A 17,568-nucleotide genomic window follows, 5' to 3' on the forward strand; every position below is an offset into this window, starting at 1 on the left:
CCTGGACAGGACCTGGGCTTCTAATCCAGCTGTTTGTGCCCTGCGCCCAACGAGCCTTTCCTTTGCCACACACCGAGAGGCGGGCACTACCTTGCATACCCGCTCAGGCTCAGGGCTCCACACTCCGGCAACCCAGCAGGCAGCCTGTGCCTAGACCACTCTGGGTGATGGAGATGGTGCTGTGGCCACTCAGGAATTATCAGCTCAGGCCTTCTTGGGGTTGGAAAGAGAAATTTTTCCTGGTTAGAGGGAAGTTTTCAACATTTGTGAGTCTATATGGACAGTTCCTGGGGCAGGCTGGGGCTCCTGCCCTCTGAGGGAGGTTGGATGTGACCAGGAGCTACAGGATATAACACAGAACAGAAGGCCCAGCCTCTAATAAGTGGCGGTTACATGAACAAAAAACAGTTTCCAGAAAAGGCAGGCAGGTCTAAGGGAGAAGGCACAGGGGTCACAGATCGAGAGACTGAAGACACATTGCCAGAAGCTACCCACGGCTCTGTCTGGATCCTGATCTGAACAAGCAGGCGGGAGACACAGAGGGGAATGGGCTAAGGCCAGGCAGTGGAAGGTATGCCTATCGGTTGTGTTATAGGTAGATAGTGCCATTGAGGTTATGTTAAAAAACAGACAACAAAAATATTACCTATTAGGGATTTTTAAAAAAACAGGCAAAACGGACAAATTCCTAGAAACACACAAACTACCAAAACTGATCCAAGAAGAAATAGAAAATCTGAATAGACCTATACAGCAAGAAAGGAGATTAAATCAGTCATCAAAAACCTCCCAATGGAAAATATTTGGAAATCACATACCCAATAAAGGGTTAGTATCCAGAATATATAAAGAACTTACAAAATTCAACACCCCAAAACCAAATAATCCAATTAAAAAATGGGCAGAAGACATGCATAGACAGTTTTCCAAAGACATACAGATGGACAAAAGACACATGAAAAGATGCCCAACATCACTCATCATCAGGGAAATGCAAATCTATCACCTCACACCTGTCAGAATGGCTAAAATTAACCACACAAGAAACAAGTGTTGGCAAGGATGTAGACAAAGGGGAATCCTCCTGCACTGATGACAGAAATGAAAACTGGTGCAGCCACTCTAGAGAGCAATACAGAGTTTCCTCAAAAAGTTAAAAATAGAACTAACTACCCTACAATCCAGCAATCCCACTACTAGGTATTTAGCCAAAGGATACAAAAATACGAATTCAAAGGGATACATGCACCCCAGTGTTTACAGCAGCATTATTTACAATAGCCAAATTATGGAAGTGGCCCAAGTATCCACTGATTGATAAATGGATAAAGAAGATGTGGGGGCTCCTCGGTGTCTCAGTGGGTTAAGCATCTGACTCCTGATTTTGGCTCAGGTCATGATCTCACAGTTCGTGGGCTTATGCCCCAAGTCAAGCTCCAGGCTGACAGTGTGGAGCCTGCTTGGGATTCTCTCTGTCTCTCTCTCTCAAAATAAATTTAAAAACTTAAAAAAAAAAAAAAAAAAAGGAATACTATTCAGTCATAAAAAAGAATGAAATCTTGGGGCACCTGGGTGGCTCAGCTGGTTGAGTGGCCAACTCTTAATTTCGACTCAGGTCATGATCCCAGGGTCACAGGATTGAGCCCTGTGATGCTTAGCATGGAGCCTGCTTGGGATTCTCTCCCCCACCCCCAACCCCCGCTCAAGCAATCTCTCTCTCTCTCAAAAAATGAAATATAAATAAATAAGTAAAACTAAATTTAAAGAAAGAATGAGATCTTGCCATCTGCAATGACACGGATGGAACTAGAGAGTATCACGCTAAGTGAAATAAGTCAGAGAAAGACAAATACCATATGATTTCACTCATATGTGGGATTTAAGAAACAAAACAAACGAGCAAAGGAAAAAAAGAAGAGAGAGAGAAACCAAGAAACCAACTGTTAGCCACAGAGAAGAACACACTGATGGTTGCCAGAGGGAAGGCAGATCGGGGGACGGGGGAAATAGGTGATGGGGATGAAGACGTGCACTTGTGATGAGCAGCGGGTGATGTACGGAATGCTGGATCACTATATCATACACCTGAAACTAATATTACACTGTACGTTACCTACCTGGAATTTAAGTTAAAACTTAAAAAAAAACCCTCAAATTTCCCAACAAGGATAGGCTAAGACCCAGGGGCTTTGCTGGTGAATTCCACCAAATATTTAAAGAATCCACACCAGCGTTTCTCAAATGCTTCCAAAGAAACAAAAGAGGAGGGAATGCTTCCTAACTTAGGGCCATAAAGGCCCTAAATTGACTAAGTAAAAAAGAGAAGAATCAAATTACTGAAACCAGAAACAAAAGTGGGAACATTACTACCCACTTCAAAGAACAGAATTAGGAGTGCTCTGAATGATCATATGACAGCACACTGTACAATCTAGATGAAAGAGACCAATTCCTAGACACATACGAGCTACCAAAAAAAGCAGAGGAAACAAAATTATGGTAAACTGAGAAAACAAAAAACCTCTCTGAACATCTCATTTTGGAGAAATTCAACCAGATCCTCAAGAAGGGGAAGTGACATAAAGAAGGACACCCAGTCACACAAATCTGCCCATGACAGCTACAAGAGACTCCAGGCCAGTACTTAATACATTTTCACGCGCTTGAAATTTTGACAAATAGCCAGAAATGTTGGGAACATTTGTCTTCAAGGTTCTATAGGCCCCTGGAAGGAGAGGGAGGCCTCCCTGAGGGGCAGAGCAGGCCACGCCTCCCCGCCCCACCCCACCACGCCCTCACACCTGAGTGATGGGTGACAGCTGGGAGAGGGTGGGCGACACCTGCTGGGCCTGCTGTCTCCTTGCCTCTGTGTTCAGGGACAACGGGCTGACGCCAGCTGGACGGTGCTGTGGTGAGGAGCCTGGCGTGCTCATTCCTGAAAGGGAGAACAGGAGAGAAGGGTGGGCATGACTCCGGCCTCCAGAGGGCTGCTCACACACCTTGGTCACTGCTGGGAGCAGCCCAATCACTCAGACAGAATCCATTGTGTCCTAATCACCAAACCCAGGGTGCCCCCCTCCAAGGCCCCAATACCTGTGTAGACTCTGTTCTCTTTCCTGCTCCATCCCCATGCTGGCTAGCACTATCCCACTGATCCTGCCATCCCTCCCAGGGACGTGTCCCACAGGCCCTGCCAATCAGCACTTCCCTGCCTCTGCACCACCACATGATTGGCCCCCAGATGGACATGTGACCAGACTGGCCCAATGAGAGCCTGCCCTGGGACTTCTGATGGAACTCCAAGAAGGGAGGTCTGGAGCTGTGTGAGGAGAGCACCATATGGCCGCAAAGGGAAGAGCCAGCTGGAGAATCAGGGGCTGAGGAGAGGCAGCACCTGAGCTCTAGATCCAGCCACAGTGGTGCTTCCTGGTTTTGGGAGATAATCGGTGCCCCTTTTTTGCCTGAACTGGCTTGGGTTTTGGTTAGCTTCAAGCAAGCTGGTCCTGCCCAGAGGCTGCAGTTTCCTCTACAGCCTCATGCTCTCAAAATTGTACCACCCTGTAACGAACTATTCCTTCAGCCAGATCTCCTTTCAGCCCCAGACCCGTGTATCTGGCAGCCCCTCCCCCATCTCATGTCCACAACCTTCTCCTCTCACCTCATGTGCTCTCCATGCTGGACCATCAGCCCTGCTGGGCTGCCCAACCTAGAAACTCAGTTACTCTCTCTCCACTTCCAACACCCTTGTTCCCGATCGAGCTCCTGTCAGGAGGGCTCCGTGTTGCCCCTTCCGTCACCCTGGCCCCCTCCCCCCGGAATCCCATCCCTGGATGTGTCTGTTGTGAAGGAGCTGAGTGAGGTCAAGTTCAGTATGGAAGCAGTTGGGGCCTGCTGGGTTATCCTGGGGCACGGTGCCAGGGAGAGACCTCCTGATGCTTGCAGGAACCCTGGGGGATTGGCCTGATCTCCCAGTCGGTCTCCTTGTCCTTGCGATGGAAACGATAACAGCCACCCTCAAGAGTTCACTGTGAGGCCCTAATGAGGTTGGGAGCAGGCTCTCAAGGCAGTCTGGCCTGTAGTCAAGGCCGGTGGTGTAGAAGCCTGACTCACCTGGGGTAGCTGGCCCCATTCTGCCGAGGGCCGTCAGATTAACCTCGGTCCAGCAGGTGAGATGGCAGGTTCACAGGCCAGTGGGAATGTGCCCAGCACACACTGAGGGGAGATGACAGGCGGCCTTCTCTCCGCCCAGGGCAGCTGCTCACTGGCTGTGTCATCTGTGCGAGGCAAGCCCGGTCACGCCTGCACTTCCCCTCAGTCACCCTGGCAGCTCCACTTAGCCGTGCACTGCAGGAGGGCCTGGCAGAGCGCTCCCAAGGCAGAATCCCGGGTTCCAAGTTATACACAGAACTCGGGCCCCAGAATCAAGCTGCTGCAAACACAGCAGCATCAAGGGGGGCGCGGACAAGAAGCCTGAGCAGGAAGAGTCCGGGAGATGCCTAGTCAGGGAACACAGAGTCGGGACCACAGGCTGCTCCCTCCTCTTCTCTGAGCATCCACTGCCTCTGCACCCAGGGAGCAGACGTCAGGGCTCAGTGAGCAGCAGAGGCAAATACCGAGAGAGGGTCAGTGGGGCAACAGGGGCAGGAGGGGCCTGTGGCATACGAACTCGACCCACCACTGCTGGGCCTTCTGATTCTTCAAGAGAAGCCAGAAGTCTAGAGTTTTACACACACTCTCCTGATTTTCAGATGTTGATTCAAAGCATCACGCATGCAATCACGGGCCAGACAAAACACACCGGTAGGCTGGATTTGGTGCTTAGGTTGCCAGCCTCTGTCTATCTTGAGCACAAGGGAGTTTTTAATCCTCCGCTGGGCTGCAGAGTGAGCTCCTGGTCTCACACTGGGCGGCCACCACCCCAGGAGAGGCCAGTTGGGCTGGGAGGGCAGACGGACGCCTTGCTGTTGAATTCCTTTTGGCAACCTGGATCACCTTTGGGAAAAGGAGTGAGGCCAGCTGGAAGGGAAGTCTGGGGCGGGCAGGGAAAGCGGCCATGGGAGGGCAGGCCAGGTGGCAGGGGCCCAGCCAGAGGCACGCAAGCCTCGTATGCGGGGCTGGCAGGCCTTGGAGCTATGCCAGGAAGGAGGACCTGGGCCTGCCCTCCTCCAGGTTCTGGCCAACGACCAGGAAAGCGACCTCAGCAAATGTTTAAGAGAACGAGAGGGGCCGCTGTCTCCTTGGAGGCAGAAGCCTCCCATTCTTCCTCGAGGGGCTCACGTTCCAACTGGCGGGTGGGCTGGGGGGGCCATCTCCACGTGTGCCAGGGGCCAGCGGCTCGGCTTGATTTAAAACGAGCCCAGAAAGCGGAGCCCCTGCCAGGCGAGCAGCTAGAGCGGCAGGTTCGCAAACAACCGAACACATGTCAGACATTACTGGGCTGACGCTCCCAGCCAGGCGGGCCAGGGTCTGGGCCCCACGCTCGGGGTCTGCGCTTGTTCCCGCGTCTATGGCTTTCACATGTGTTGTGTTTTCCTGTGCTTGTTTAGACTCGGCATGGGCTGGAGGTGCACAGCTCCTGGGCGGGTGCTGGGGGGCTGCCAAGGACCCTTTGGAGGAGGGGGTGGTGCTCTGGAGGCCACAGCAAGACGTGAGGAGAAAAGGGGGGACCAGGAAACAGTGGTGCCTACAAAAGGGGGCCCCTCCAGTGTCCCCAGAGCCAACCTGCTGATTTCTTGCTTTGCATAGGCCTGTGTGGACCCTCCCTGCCCACCCACCTCTCAGGGGGCCATGGGTCTCAGGCTCCCCTGAATCTGCTTTGTCCCGGGGGTGGGGGGGGGGGACAGTGGAAGCTGACGCCCTCTGCCTAGCGGCTGAGCCTCGGTGGGCACGGGGCCAGGTATGTACACGCAAGAACAGAGCCTCAATGCTCTTAGGCCAGGGTCCTGCCCCGCTTTTCACTGTTCTGGCCTCTATTTCCTAGTCTGGAAACCTAGGAACACTTGCACTGTCCGTAACACCCCTCACCTGCCTCTGGTCCTGTCAGCACCAAAGGCCGGAACAACTCCGGCTCAGGTGCCTCTGTTCCCCGTAACGTGGGCCAGACAACTTCACCTGGAAGTCTCTCTACAGTGTTCAGTGGGGCCCTGCCCTGCCACTGGCACCCCTCCTGATAGCCCATTCTCCCTGGGTGGTTAGAAGGGATGTGGCAAATGTGAATTAGAGCGTGTGATTCTCTCTCAGAAAACCCTGCATGGTGCTGCCCACCACGCTTGGGACAGAGGTAAGACAGGCAGATGGACTGGGCGAGCATCGGCTCCTGGGCAGGATGCAGGGCAGCAAGGTAGCACTCTCACCGGTCACCAAGTCCTGACATGTGTGGACTCACAGAGGGGTCCACATTCTGCCCATCCCACCATGAGGCTGCTGGGGCTGCCTTGTGTCCTCCCTGGATGCAAACCCACACATCCCACAGTCAACATGGGTGCAAGAATCACACTGGGGACATGCGGGTCATAGTGGGGACGTGGGAGAGCCAGGCCTGGCCCAGGGAACAGATGAGAGCAAAGTAGTGACTCAACAGCAGCAGGGTAAATGAAGAAAAGCAAGAGTGAGAGGCTGGAGGTGAGAGTGTGGGCAGGGGGCCACGATGGCTCGTTGAGAAGAGGTGTGAGCAGGGATGGGGTGGGCGAGGGGTCCTGCAGCCACCTGGAGGAAGAGGACTGTGGAAGAGAGGTGGCACATGCCAAGGCCCTGAGGTGAGCTCGCTGGCCAGAGAGGAGATGGTGGGGGGGGGGGGGGCGGCGGGAGACAAAGTCGGAGGGTGAACTGTAGTTGATCTCCCGGGCCCCAGGGGTCTCAGGTTTTCACTGGGAGGGAACCGAGGACCCGTGCAAGATCCTGAGCAGACGAGAGCCATGAGGTGATGGCCATCCTGGCTGAGAAGAGGCTGAGAGCTGGTGGGGGAGGTGTGCAGGCAGGTGGAGGCCATGTAAGGTAGAGAAGGTCCAGGTTGGCCCGGGTCCCAATGGTGGGGCTGACGGGATGCATCAACAGGTCAGGGCAGGCAAGAGAACAGAAGAGGCAAGCCACTGGGAAACCGTGCTGCTCGTCCCCAGGGAAGCAGGGTTGGGCAGCACTGGGAGCTATTAGGAAGGTGAGGGGCCCATGGGATGTCTCCATGAATGTGGCCTGGACTGGAGTGTCCCAAGCAGGTGGAGTGTGGGGGGAGCAGGTCAGGACTGGTCCTGGCCCTCCATGAAGAGCTGAGGACAAGGAGAGGTGGGGGGAAAGCCCGGCACACCCCGGCCGGGTCAAACTCTTGGGGGCTCCCCTCCTAGAATGTTCTGGACTCACCCAGACTCTCTGAAGCCCCCAGTACACCCTCAGAACCACTGTCTGATCCCTGGGGACACCGCTGAGTTTTCCCACCTCCAGGCCTTCACCAAAGCCGTGCCCTCTGCCTGGGATGCCTTTCCTGGGCAATACTGGGAAAGCCCAGCCCCTGTGGTAGGTTCTGCCTCCCACTCCATGCCCAGCATTTTGGATGTCACCCTGCTAAATCTTTATCCAAACCCGTGTGTTGTCTTCACTAGGTGTTCTGCTCTGCCAGGGAAGGAAGTTCTCCCGCCTTCTGGCCTGGCCTTACCCTGGTTGGCGCCACCGATGCCCAGATGAGTCAGGTTGGCCGCGAGGTTGCCGGTGCTGCTGGAGCTGCTGAGCGCGGGGAAGGTGGGCTCCTCAGGGTCCAGTGGGGTCGGGAGGGGGGAGGGGAAGTGTATGTTGGTCAGGTCAGGCAGGGAGCCCCCTGTGTTGTGGGTGGCGGGGATCAGGGCTGTAGTGTTTTCCTGGTCAGCGGATGGAAAGATGCTGGGGGGAAGGCCAGACAGAGGGGGGAGGTGAGCTCTCGCTGGCCCATTCTTCCCCAGAAGCTGTGGCGGGGGAGCGAGGTGTCGGGGGAGACCGGTGCAAAAAGATCAGGTGCTGTCATGCTCAGAAAATGACTGTCAGCCTACACCTCCAACGGGACCTTAGGAAGCAGCCTACCTATCTACGCAGGATAGGAGGCTGGGATGAGGGTCCTCCTGCAGCTCAGGGACAGGGGGTGTCTGAGGAGCGGGCAAGCTGGAGCTGAGCAGGGGTGGTGGGGGCGGGGCTCGGCCACCTCAGGCAGGGAAGGGGAGCAGGGCCCCATGTCCCCCCCGCCCCCTGTGAGGCTTGTTGACTGGCGGCCAGTGGCGGGGCGCCCCTCTTGTCAGGACTTGCAGCCTGTGAGCTAGCGGACGGGAAGCTCTGGGGTCATCTGAGCGGCCCTGACAGCCCTGGGCATGCAGGGTGGGCCCTGCTGAGACTTACTTGATCCCGGGGACCTCGCAGGACTTGGGCCTGGACCCCGTCTGAAAGAGAAGACAGCGGACACTGAGCGGGCCTCCTGGCGTGCTGTGGCTCCTCGGGGCATGGCTGACCATGCCACAAGGGCCGGAGACGCTCAGCAAGAAGGGAGTTTATCAGGTCCTGGAACGTCTCACAAACCAGAACCAGGCAACCTCAAAGGCAGAGGGGCCTGTCCCAGACATGCCCAGGGGCAAAACCAAGAGTTATGTGCAGAGGGGTCTCTACAGCCCCCACCTCCAGCCCCTGCCCTTGGTGGCAAGCAGGCACATGCAAGCCTAGCTGTCTGCCCATAAGGTGGGCACAGCAGAGGAGTGACATGGTCCCTTGTCAGCAGGCATTTGGGGAAGACGGTGGTTTGTCCGGTCTACACACCTGAAAACCCCAGGCACCACCTCAGCAGTGGAGCCACTGGAAACGTGGGCACCCCAAACCAATCCCCCCATTCCATTCCTGGATCAGAGTGGGAGGGGATCCCGGGGCAGGGGCCACCTCTGCTCAGCATCCACTTGTCTACGGCAGGAAAGTACATCATGTGGGGCAGCATGAAGAGGCTCAGATCGGGCACCATGAACACACAGAGGGCGCTCCCCATGCCCCTAGCTGACCCACCTTCCCGTGGTCCCTCAGCTATGGCTCCCACAGGGACCGTGGTGCTGTGCGTGCTCCCGCGCACCCACCACCTGAGGATGAAGACTTTGCCTGCCCTGTGGGGCTGGGAAGGGGGTCCCAGGGAAACCCTGTTGGCAGCAGGACCCTGGCTGGTTTCCTCCTCTTCGAGCTGGGGCCACTATGCCAGCCGAGAACTGTAGGCTCTAGGCAGAGCCCCTAGACTCTCATTCAAGGACAAAGGAGGAAACCCGCCGGATGGCGGCAGACATGACCGGACAGAGCCCGCGTGCTGACGGAGAGCTCTGGCTGTGTCACCTTCCCTCATTCTCCATCCACCTCACAGGCCCTCAGGCTGATGTGTTCTTTAGGGATTATCAGATAAGAAGGTGGATGCACTGGCGGAGAGCTGTAGACTCCATGTGCACACCCAGTGTGTGTGGGGGGGGGAGGGGCTGGGGGGGGCCCCACAGTGACTGGGGACCCTGAGGGGTGGTGTGCGACCAGCAGCATTAAGCCTCTGCAGAAAATGCCAGAGGGACAGGTTTGTACTTGGCCACTGGCTCCTTAATTCTGTGAGTAAACACTTGCTTCATTACCGGATTTTTTCAAAGCGTGATGACAATGACTTTCTAAAGAACCTTTCAAAAGCATTCCACGAACATTATGGAGATAACAGTGGATTTCTAAACAGTATTAAAAATTCACCCATCATTGCCCCCCCCCCCCCGCCCACCCCACTCCCCACAAATCCAGTGGAATTCCTTTACTGACATCCTTGCAGCCACATCATTTTGCGTGCTAGTTAAAAGTTTAGCCATGATGCTGGGCTCTGCCGCCCTCTTTTCTCACTCCCAGGACGTCGAGTGTGTTTGCACCAACCCCCACCATCTTCCCTGTCTTCATGGTTCAGCAGCACATTCGGCTGCTTGTAACCCTGATGTCTTTCTTTACCCACTCACCTCTCTGCGACTAGGTGTTTCAGTGGGTTCCCGATTTTGTTCGGGTTGTTAGAATTCTTTTTGAATTATTTTTTTCCCCCTGAATATGAAAATCCTATGCCTTCTTTGTGCAAAACTGGAACATGCAGATATGGATAAAGGGCTGACAATGGCGCCCGCACCTGACACTCGAGGGGACACGCCCCGTTTGCACGTCTCCCCTGGGACTGGTCTTATCACACCCAGGCATCTGTGTGTACACCCTGGCATACCTTGGAGATACTGCAGCTTCAGTTCCAGAACACCCCAATAAAGCAAATATCACAGTAAAGCAAGTCAAATGAATTTTTTGGTTTCCCAGTGCACAAAGAAGTTATGTTTACACTATCCTGCAGTGTAAGTATGCAATGACAGTGTTTTAAAAAAACAAGTTATGTGTCTTTAATTAAAATACTTTACTGCTGGGGCGTCTGGGTGGCTCAGCTGATTAAGTAACGGACTCTTGATTTTGGCTCAGGTCATGATCTCATGGTTTGTGAGATCGAGCCCCACATAGGCCTGACAGCACAGAGCCTGCTTGGGATTCTCTTTCCTTTCTCTCTGCCCTTCCCCCACTCATGTTCTCTCTCTCTCTCTCTCTCTCTCTCTCTCTCTCTCTCTCTCTCTCTCCCTCCCTCCCTCCCTCCCTCCTTCCCTCCCTCTTTCTCTCAAAATAAATAAATAAACTTAAAAAATACTTCATTGGAGTGCCTGGGTGGCTCAGTCAGTTAAGCATCCAACTCTGGGTTTCAGCTCGGGTCGTGATCTCACAGTTTATGAGTTTGAGCCCTGCATCAGGCTCTGTGCTGAGACTGGAGTGCCTGCTTGGGATTCTCTCTCTCCCTCTCTCTGAGACTGGAGTGCCTGCTGGGGATTCTCTCTCTCCCTCTCTCTGAGACTGGAGTGCCTGCTGGGGATTCTCTCTCTCCCTCTCTCTGAGACTGGAGTGCCTGCTGGGGATTCTCTCTCTCCCTCTCTCTGAGACTGGAGTGCCTGCTGGGGATTCTCTCTCTCCCTCTCTCTGAGACTGGAGTGCCTGCTGGGGATTCTCTCTCTCCCTCTCTCTGAGACTGGAGTGCCTGCTGGGGATTCTCTCTCTCCCTCTCTCTGCCTCTCCCCTGCTCATGTTCTCTCTCAAAGTGAATAAATTAAAAACAAAACAAAACAAAACAGTTGGGTGCCTGAGTAGCTCAGTTGTTAAGCATCTGACTTTGGCTCAGGTCATGATCTTACAGTTCATGAGTTGGAGCCCCGGGTGAGCCCCACTTCTCTCTCTCTGCCCCTTGTTCACTTGCACCCTCTCTCTCTCTCTCTCAAAAAAAAAAAAAAAAAAAAAAAAAGAGTTAAAAAAATTATTTCTAAAAATGCTAATCATCTGAACTTTGAGTGGTGATCATTAATCAAACGTCACATAACAAATAATGAAAAAATATGAACAATTGCAAGAATTACCCGAATGTGACACAGAGACACAAAGTGAGCAAATGCTGTTGGGACAATGGTACTGATATTCTTGCTCAACACGGGGTTGCCACAAACCTTCAATTTGTAAAAAAAAACGCAGCACAATAAAGCAAAGCGCAATAGAATGAGGTGTGCCTGTCTATCTCGAAATGTTTTATGCTTTATCCTGTTCTTTCCACAGAACAGTACCATCATGAGTGTCACTCATGCCTTTAAAATTCCTTCAAAAATCCCAACTCACCATGTGCGGAACTTTCCGCACGGGGGACTGAGGATGCTTTCCTTATAAAACCCCCTTACTGTCGAACATTCAAGTTGTTTCCAGTTGATTTCGAAAGTTCTGAACATCTGCCTTTGAGGAACACATCGCTGTTTGTTCATTTGTCACCTCCCTACGATTTCCTGGGGGGGATGAGCAATGTATGTTGCTGCCCCTTTCACCACATCCTGACCAGCAATGGGTTTTAGTTTTTTGTTGTTTGTTTTTTTTTTAATATTCAAAATAGATTTGGTGTTAAGTGTATTTTGTTCTATTCAAATTCTTTGAAATTTGTACTCATGGCACAAATTCTATCTTACCACTAGACATTTTATAGGTTGTTGGGAAATTTGTTTCTGGACCTGGAGGTAATACAGAGATTTCAACTCAACTGGAAATTCCAAGTAGACTTAATGGAAGTTTAAGGATGACTGTAACCATGTATAAACAATGACAATTACCCAATACTGCGGGTTAGCAGAAAGATCACAGGCTAAGAATTAGGAGGTATAGGTTCTAAACCGTGAGTATCTTCACAGACTTGGACAAATAGGTTCACTATTTGTATGTACTGTGAAATGATCACCACAGTAAGTCTAGTTCACAGCCAACGCCATACATAAAAATACGGCGCACTTCATGAATCTGCGTGTCATTCTTGTGCAGAGGCCATGCTAAGCTCTCTATGGTTCCAATTTTAGTATATGTGCTGCCACAGTGAACATGGGTTTTAATTCTTCATGGCTTCTGACCAGTATAGCAGGTCTATTTAACACTAATGGCAGGCCTGGTCAAATCTGAGTGAGGTTCACACTTCAGGGAAGGTGTGCTATTTCTCTACCTTTGGCTAGGCTATTAAAAAAAAGATCAAGAAGGAAAACCGTTTTTGAAAGCCCTTAGACTCTTACCTTCTTGGTATCCCATGCTTGCTTGGGAAGATTCTTATCTGTCTCCGATGTGGTTTCCTCCATTCCTGGGACTGTTAATAGTAAGACTGGGGTGGGGTGGGAAGAGAAAGAAAATCAGAACCTTTTCACTTTGAAGCTATGTGGCACCAAAGTGGGGAGCTTCCCTGACACACACAGGGTCATAACCATGACACAAGTGTAACTGCCCCAACAGTAACTTCTGGGGACTGCACTAGAGTACAAAAAAGGGTTTCGTTCAAAACAAAACAAAAAAACACTTAAAAAACAAAAAACAAGCCAGAGACCCTGTGATTCAAAAAGAAATGAAAACGGGAGCTCTGGAGCTGAGGACATGTATCGATTCTGCCTCCCATGGCAGGTCCTGGAGGCCTCAGGTTGCAGAGAACAGCAGAGAATTTCTCCCGGCCTCCTCACCCTACCTGCCTCTTTGTGGTCACCTGCATCCTAAGCCATGCTGCTCAATATGAGCCGGGGCTGGCTGGTCTACTCATGGTAGCTGTGGCCTCATGAATTAGTTGCAATGCCAGCCAGCCCCAGAGGAGGAGAGGAGGGCAGGGAAGTTCTGGAGGACTGGATGGGCATCATTTAAGGCCCTGGAACCAGCTGTGCCTGAAGGCCCCTTTCTTAGGACCTTTTGGTTAAGGTGAGATTAAACACTTTCTTTATGAGACCCAGTTTCTTTACACCTATTGGAAGTTCAGTCTTTCACTTTCAATAGAGCCATACTGAACACAGCCAGATGGGTCAACTCCTCCTTCTTAAAAACCAGAGAGACTGAACTGTGGGGGGGTGGGAGGGAAGCCAGGCTAACCACCTCCCTCCCCCCTGCCCCCATCACTTCTTGGGCCCCTCGTGGAGAAAGAGGGGCAGGTAACATGTCTCCCCTCTCCCCAGGCCAAGGACAACTGGACTCTGAGCTGCCAAGGGCCTCCTGGGTTGCAGCTCCTTTCCATGGTCACAGAGTCCCAAGAGATGACACTTGCCCTGGAGAGCCTACCCTGAAAGTCCCATTTTCCTGGGGAACCCACCAAGGAGACAGCCCCTTCAAGAACAGCTTCCAACATTGGGAACAGGAGTGAAACACCAGATGCCCTGTTCTCTTCACCCCCGGACATTTGGAATCCTCACTTTTATTATAGAGACAGTTCCTTCTGCAATCTCACCTTTGCTGTCTGATGAACAGGGATCCCAGGAAGATGGCATGCGGAGAACCCGCCCCCCCCCCAAGGGGCGAAATTCTGGTTGATAATCCTTACTCTATAGCAGAAGCTCCCTGGTATGTTTACACGTTCACACAGTCAATGCTACTCCAAAATGGGTGTTTGGACCTTAACTGTACGTGATCAATTCTCTGGTTTCAGTGCCTCTGGGCAGATCAAGCCTGCTGGGGTTTCCTGAGGCTGGCCACACAGCACTGTCCTTCTCTTTAGGTGATGGTGCCCCAGTTTTTCAGATGGCATGCACCGTCCTAGAAGGTCCTGGGGACACTGCCCCAGTGCCCAGCTCTCCCTGAGGAGAGACCACGGGCCTAGGCACCGATCTGCCCCAGGGGTGTATGCATGGCTCGGTCAGAGAGGAGCCTGGGGAAGAGGTGGGAAAGCAGCAGCCCCTTTCCCACCCACAGTAGGCAGAATGGGCACATTCTGGGTGAATCAAGAGGGTTCTGAGCAGCAAAGCCAGGAAGTGTGAAGCCCTGGATAGAGCTGCACCTAAAGCCGAACCTCTCTAGCTCCGGACTGCTTGGTCATGAGCTGATAAATGCCTCCTTCTGCTTGGCTTGCTGCCCACTACAACTGACAGAACGTGTAAGGCCCCCATCTGTGGGGCTATGGCCTGAATCCATGAGTGTTTGCAGAGGCTGTTTTCTCTGCCTAGAAAACTCCTGGGTACTCTTGAAAACCCAAATCAAGCAGCACCACCTCTACAAGTTTCCACACCCCTCCCCTTGTCCCATAGCACCCACTGACTCTTCCTTTGCAGGTCTCTCCATCTTTGAGCTTGTGACCTCTGGGAGCATAGGGGCCACCCACTGGACTCGCCTGACCCAAGGAACGATGCCCGTCAATACCTCTTTTCTGGTGTGCATCCTGGGACCCGCCCGTAAAGGGCTCTGGTTGGGTGGGTGTCATTGTGCTCTGGTGCAGGGCAGAGTCAGAATTGGTCCTGAGGAGAGGAGAGAGACAGTGAGCCTTGGCCCCAAAGCGGACGATGGGACAGTCCTGGCTCCACTCTATCCAGGACATGATCAACGGGACAGGGTGGGAATAGTGGGTCATTTTTGTGAGCTGTTGCACCTGCATAAAACCCTCAGGACATTGTTCTCAAAAGAACCACAGGAGTGACCGTTACTTTGATCTGCAAAGCCTGTTGGAAGACAAAAGCTGCAGCAGAGACGTCCCTCCGTTCCTAACCAGCTCCTCCCTACCCCCATCCCCTCCGTAGGCTTCTCAGCTTTAGGGAAAGGATAGCGCCTTCCTGCTGATACTCTCTGGAGAGGGGGCCCAACGGTCCCACAGTGGCCCAGCCTTGGGGGTACAAGTCCCCAGGCCATCACTGGGTCTCCTTCTGGTGACAAAGACCAACGGGCAACCCTGCCCCCGAGGATAATCAGTTACAAACCAGGGGCAATAGGCAGGAAGGGGAGGCAGTGATACGAGGCTCAGAGAACGACCCAGAAAGAATGCAGCCTCTGGGGAGGGGAGGTGGCATGAGGCAATATTTGGGGGGCAACCAGCCCAAAGGCTGCCGGGAGCCCTGCCTTCTGCACTGGGGACAGAGTAACTCAATGTACTGCCAGCTGCAGGTGCCTGGAGAGGAAGTCCCCAGAAGACCCCCTCAGGCACCCAGGAAAATGTGGGCACCCACGGGGAGCTGAGCAGATGAGCAAAGGCGGATCCAGCCACATGGCTGGCACTCTGGGGATGAAAGCAAGAGCGGCATGAATCCAAAAGGGACATGCCAGCCGCTAAGAGAGACGTGGAGGAAACGATTCAAGGAGAAGAGCAGGCTACAAAGGACTAGGCTGGCTGAGTCTCTGACCCTGGGGCCAGCCCAACAGTGAGAGGCTGGTCCAGATCCTGGCTCCCCTACCAGCTGTGTGTCCCTGAGCAAGTATTCTGACCTCTCTGTGCTCAGTTTCTTTATACTGAAAATGCAGAGAATAAAAGCTCACCTACTCCACAGAGCTCTGTGTGTTTTATGTTATTTAATGAATATGACGGTTGAAATATGGCCCGATATATAATACATGCTTGGTAGGAATTTAATTACGTTATTGAATTACCCATTACATTATATATCGTATTTCATACTTTTTTTTTTTTTTTTAACAGTTTGCTTACTTTGGTCTTTGTTTAATGAAATCATTCATATATATATATAGATAGATAGATCACAAAATCTACCATTTTAACCATTTTTAAGTATACACTTCTCTGGTATAATTGTATTCAGACTGGTGTGCACCTATCACCCATTATTTATTATAGGTATTAACTATGGTATTATTATTCTAGACCTCTGCAGATGAGGACATTTTTTTTCCTCTTTCAGGTACCATTTATGTGTATTCCTAATCTTCTGGTAATAAATATAGAATACTTTTATAATCACATTTTCAGTGACTGTTTAGCAATGTGGGAAACCACTCAATATAGTATTAAATGGAAAAAGGCAAGTTACAACACTGAATATCTAATGTAATCTCAACTCTGTCTATGAAAGAAAAAAAAAAAGTCATGGAAGGAGGAAAAAAAATTCCTGGAAGACTCTGAAGCTATGACCTTGGTGTTACAGGGATAGAGCTAATTTCTAGAAACTTCTGGATACTTCTTAGTTTTGTCATCTTAAAGTGACTGCATATTGGTTTTCCAAGCACAAGCATGATGTAAGTTTGTTTTTGTTTCCAACAAGAGGGCTGAGGGCCGGCTCTGGGTCACTGACCTTCTCCAGCTGGTGTCCGCGGGCGGCGAGAGGTACACGGTGCCGTATGGGCAGCTGTCCGCTTGAGTGTGAGTTAAGGGGACAGCGCTGTTGGCTCAGGCCCCACCCCGAGCCCCAGGAACCTCGTGGCCAGGCTGCTGGGAGCCTGTGAACAGCTGGGGCCGCAGGGCGGGGGCCTTTCCTGCCTGGCTGCGAGCAGCCCCCGGGGTTCAGCCCTATCCACCTAGCACTCAGCACTCACCCCCTGCAAGCACACGTGCAGGCTGCACCCTTTCCAAGAGGGGCCTCGGCTGTGAAACTGGGGCCCATGGGGGGCAGTGGGGAGTCTGGTTCAGTTGACCTGGGTCTTGACTCTTAATTCTAGGCTGACAGGGCGGCTCCCGGGGCCCGAGGGCTCTGTCTGAGGCCCAGCTGGTCAGGCTGCCCCAGCCACGGAAATGAGAACCGGGAAAGAACAGGCTTCTCTGTTCTAGAATGCTGGGGGTCCCGAGAGCAGCCACTCAGACTCCAGTGATGGTCGGGGGCGGGGGGCCTGGCTGGCCAAGCACCAAGGGGCGGCCAAGTCTTAGGGGGTGGGGGAGAAACTCCTGACGATCTCTGCTTGGCCAAGGTGCAGAGGCAAATTCTCTGTCTTCAGATGGAGCCTCCCTTGGATGGGTCTGGGTCTGGCTCAGACCCCCCTCAGCCCCACTGCCTGGGCTGGGCTGCCTTCCACATGGCCCCAACATGTGGACACCCTGCTCACAGCCTTTCTGGGTTCCACTGCCCAGACAGACGTCCAACATAGAGTGGTCTGACCTCACGTTACCCAATCCTCACCTCACGCTGCGTGCTCCAGCAGCCTGTGTCCCCCCCAGCCCCCAGCCACAGGCTCTTCAGCCAGCCACACTGCCTGCCTCCTCCAGGGTGGCCCTGCAACTGCACCCTCCTCTGGTGCTGCCTGGGAGGGCTGGGACAGCCCTTACTCCATCTCCAGAGCTGGCAGCTCAGTCAGCTA

General features: G+C 52.8%; 1 protein-coding gene and 1 non-coding gene across 13 annotated transcripts in view; both read right to left on the bottom strand.

Annotated features, from left to right (window-relative positions):
- Positions 1-17,568, bottom strand: part of CRTC1 (CREB regulated transcription coactivator 1) — a 77,025-nt gene that overhangs the window by 13,829 nt on the left and 45,628 nt on the right. For 11 of the 12 annotated variants that reach the window (XM_058727382.1, XM_058727383.1, XM_058727372.1 and 8 more), the window contains 6 exons: positions 16,572-16,633; positions 14,698-14,792; positions 12,609-12,694; positions 8,353-8,393; positions 7,646-7,866; positions 2,802-2,935 (listed from right to left, as the gene is read on the bottom strand). In XM_058727382.1, the coding sequence (XP_058583365.1) occupies positions 2,802-2,935; positions 7,646-7,866; positions 8,353-8,393; positions 12,609-12,694; positions 14,698-14,792; positions 16,572-16,633 (639 nt within the window). The remainder of the gene's footprint in view (positions 1-2,801; positions 2,936-7,645; positions 7,867-8,352; positions 8,394-12,608; positions 12,695-14,697; positions 14,793-16,571; positions 16,634-17,568) is intronic. The other variant, XM_058727377.1, reaches the window with a different exon arrangement.
- LOC131511204 (U6 spliceosomal RNA) lies at positions 12,322-12,423 on the bottom strand. The gene has a single exon (XR_009261407.1). It is a non-coding gene; the product is annotated as a U6 spliceosomal RNA (small nuclear RNA).

This window comes from Neofelis nebulosa, chromosome 4, assembly GCF_028018385.1.
Source record: "Neofelis nebulosa isolate mNeoNeb1 chromosome 4, mNeoNeb1.pri, whole genome shotgun sequence".
Lineage (NCBI taxonomy): Eukaryota > Metazoa > Chordata > Mammalia > Carnivora > Felidae > Neofelis > Neofelis nebulosa.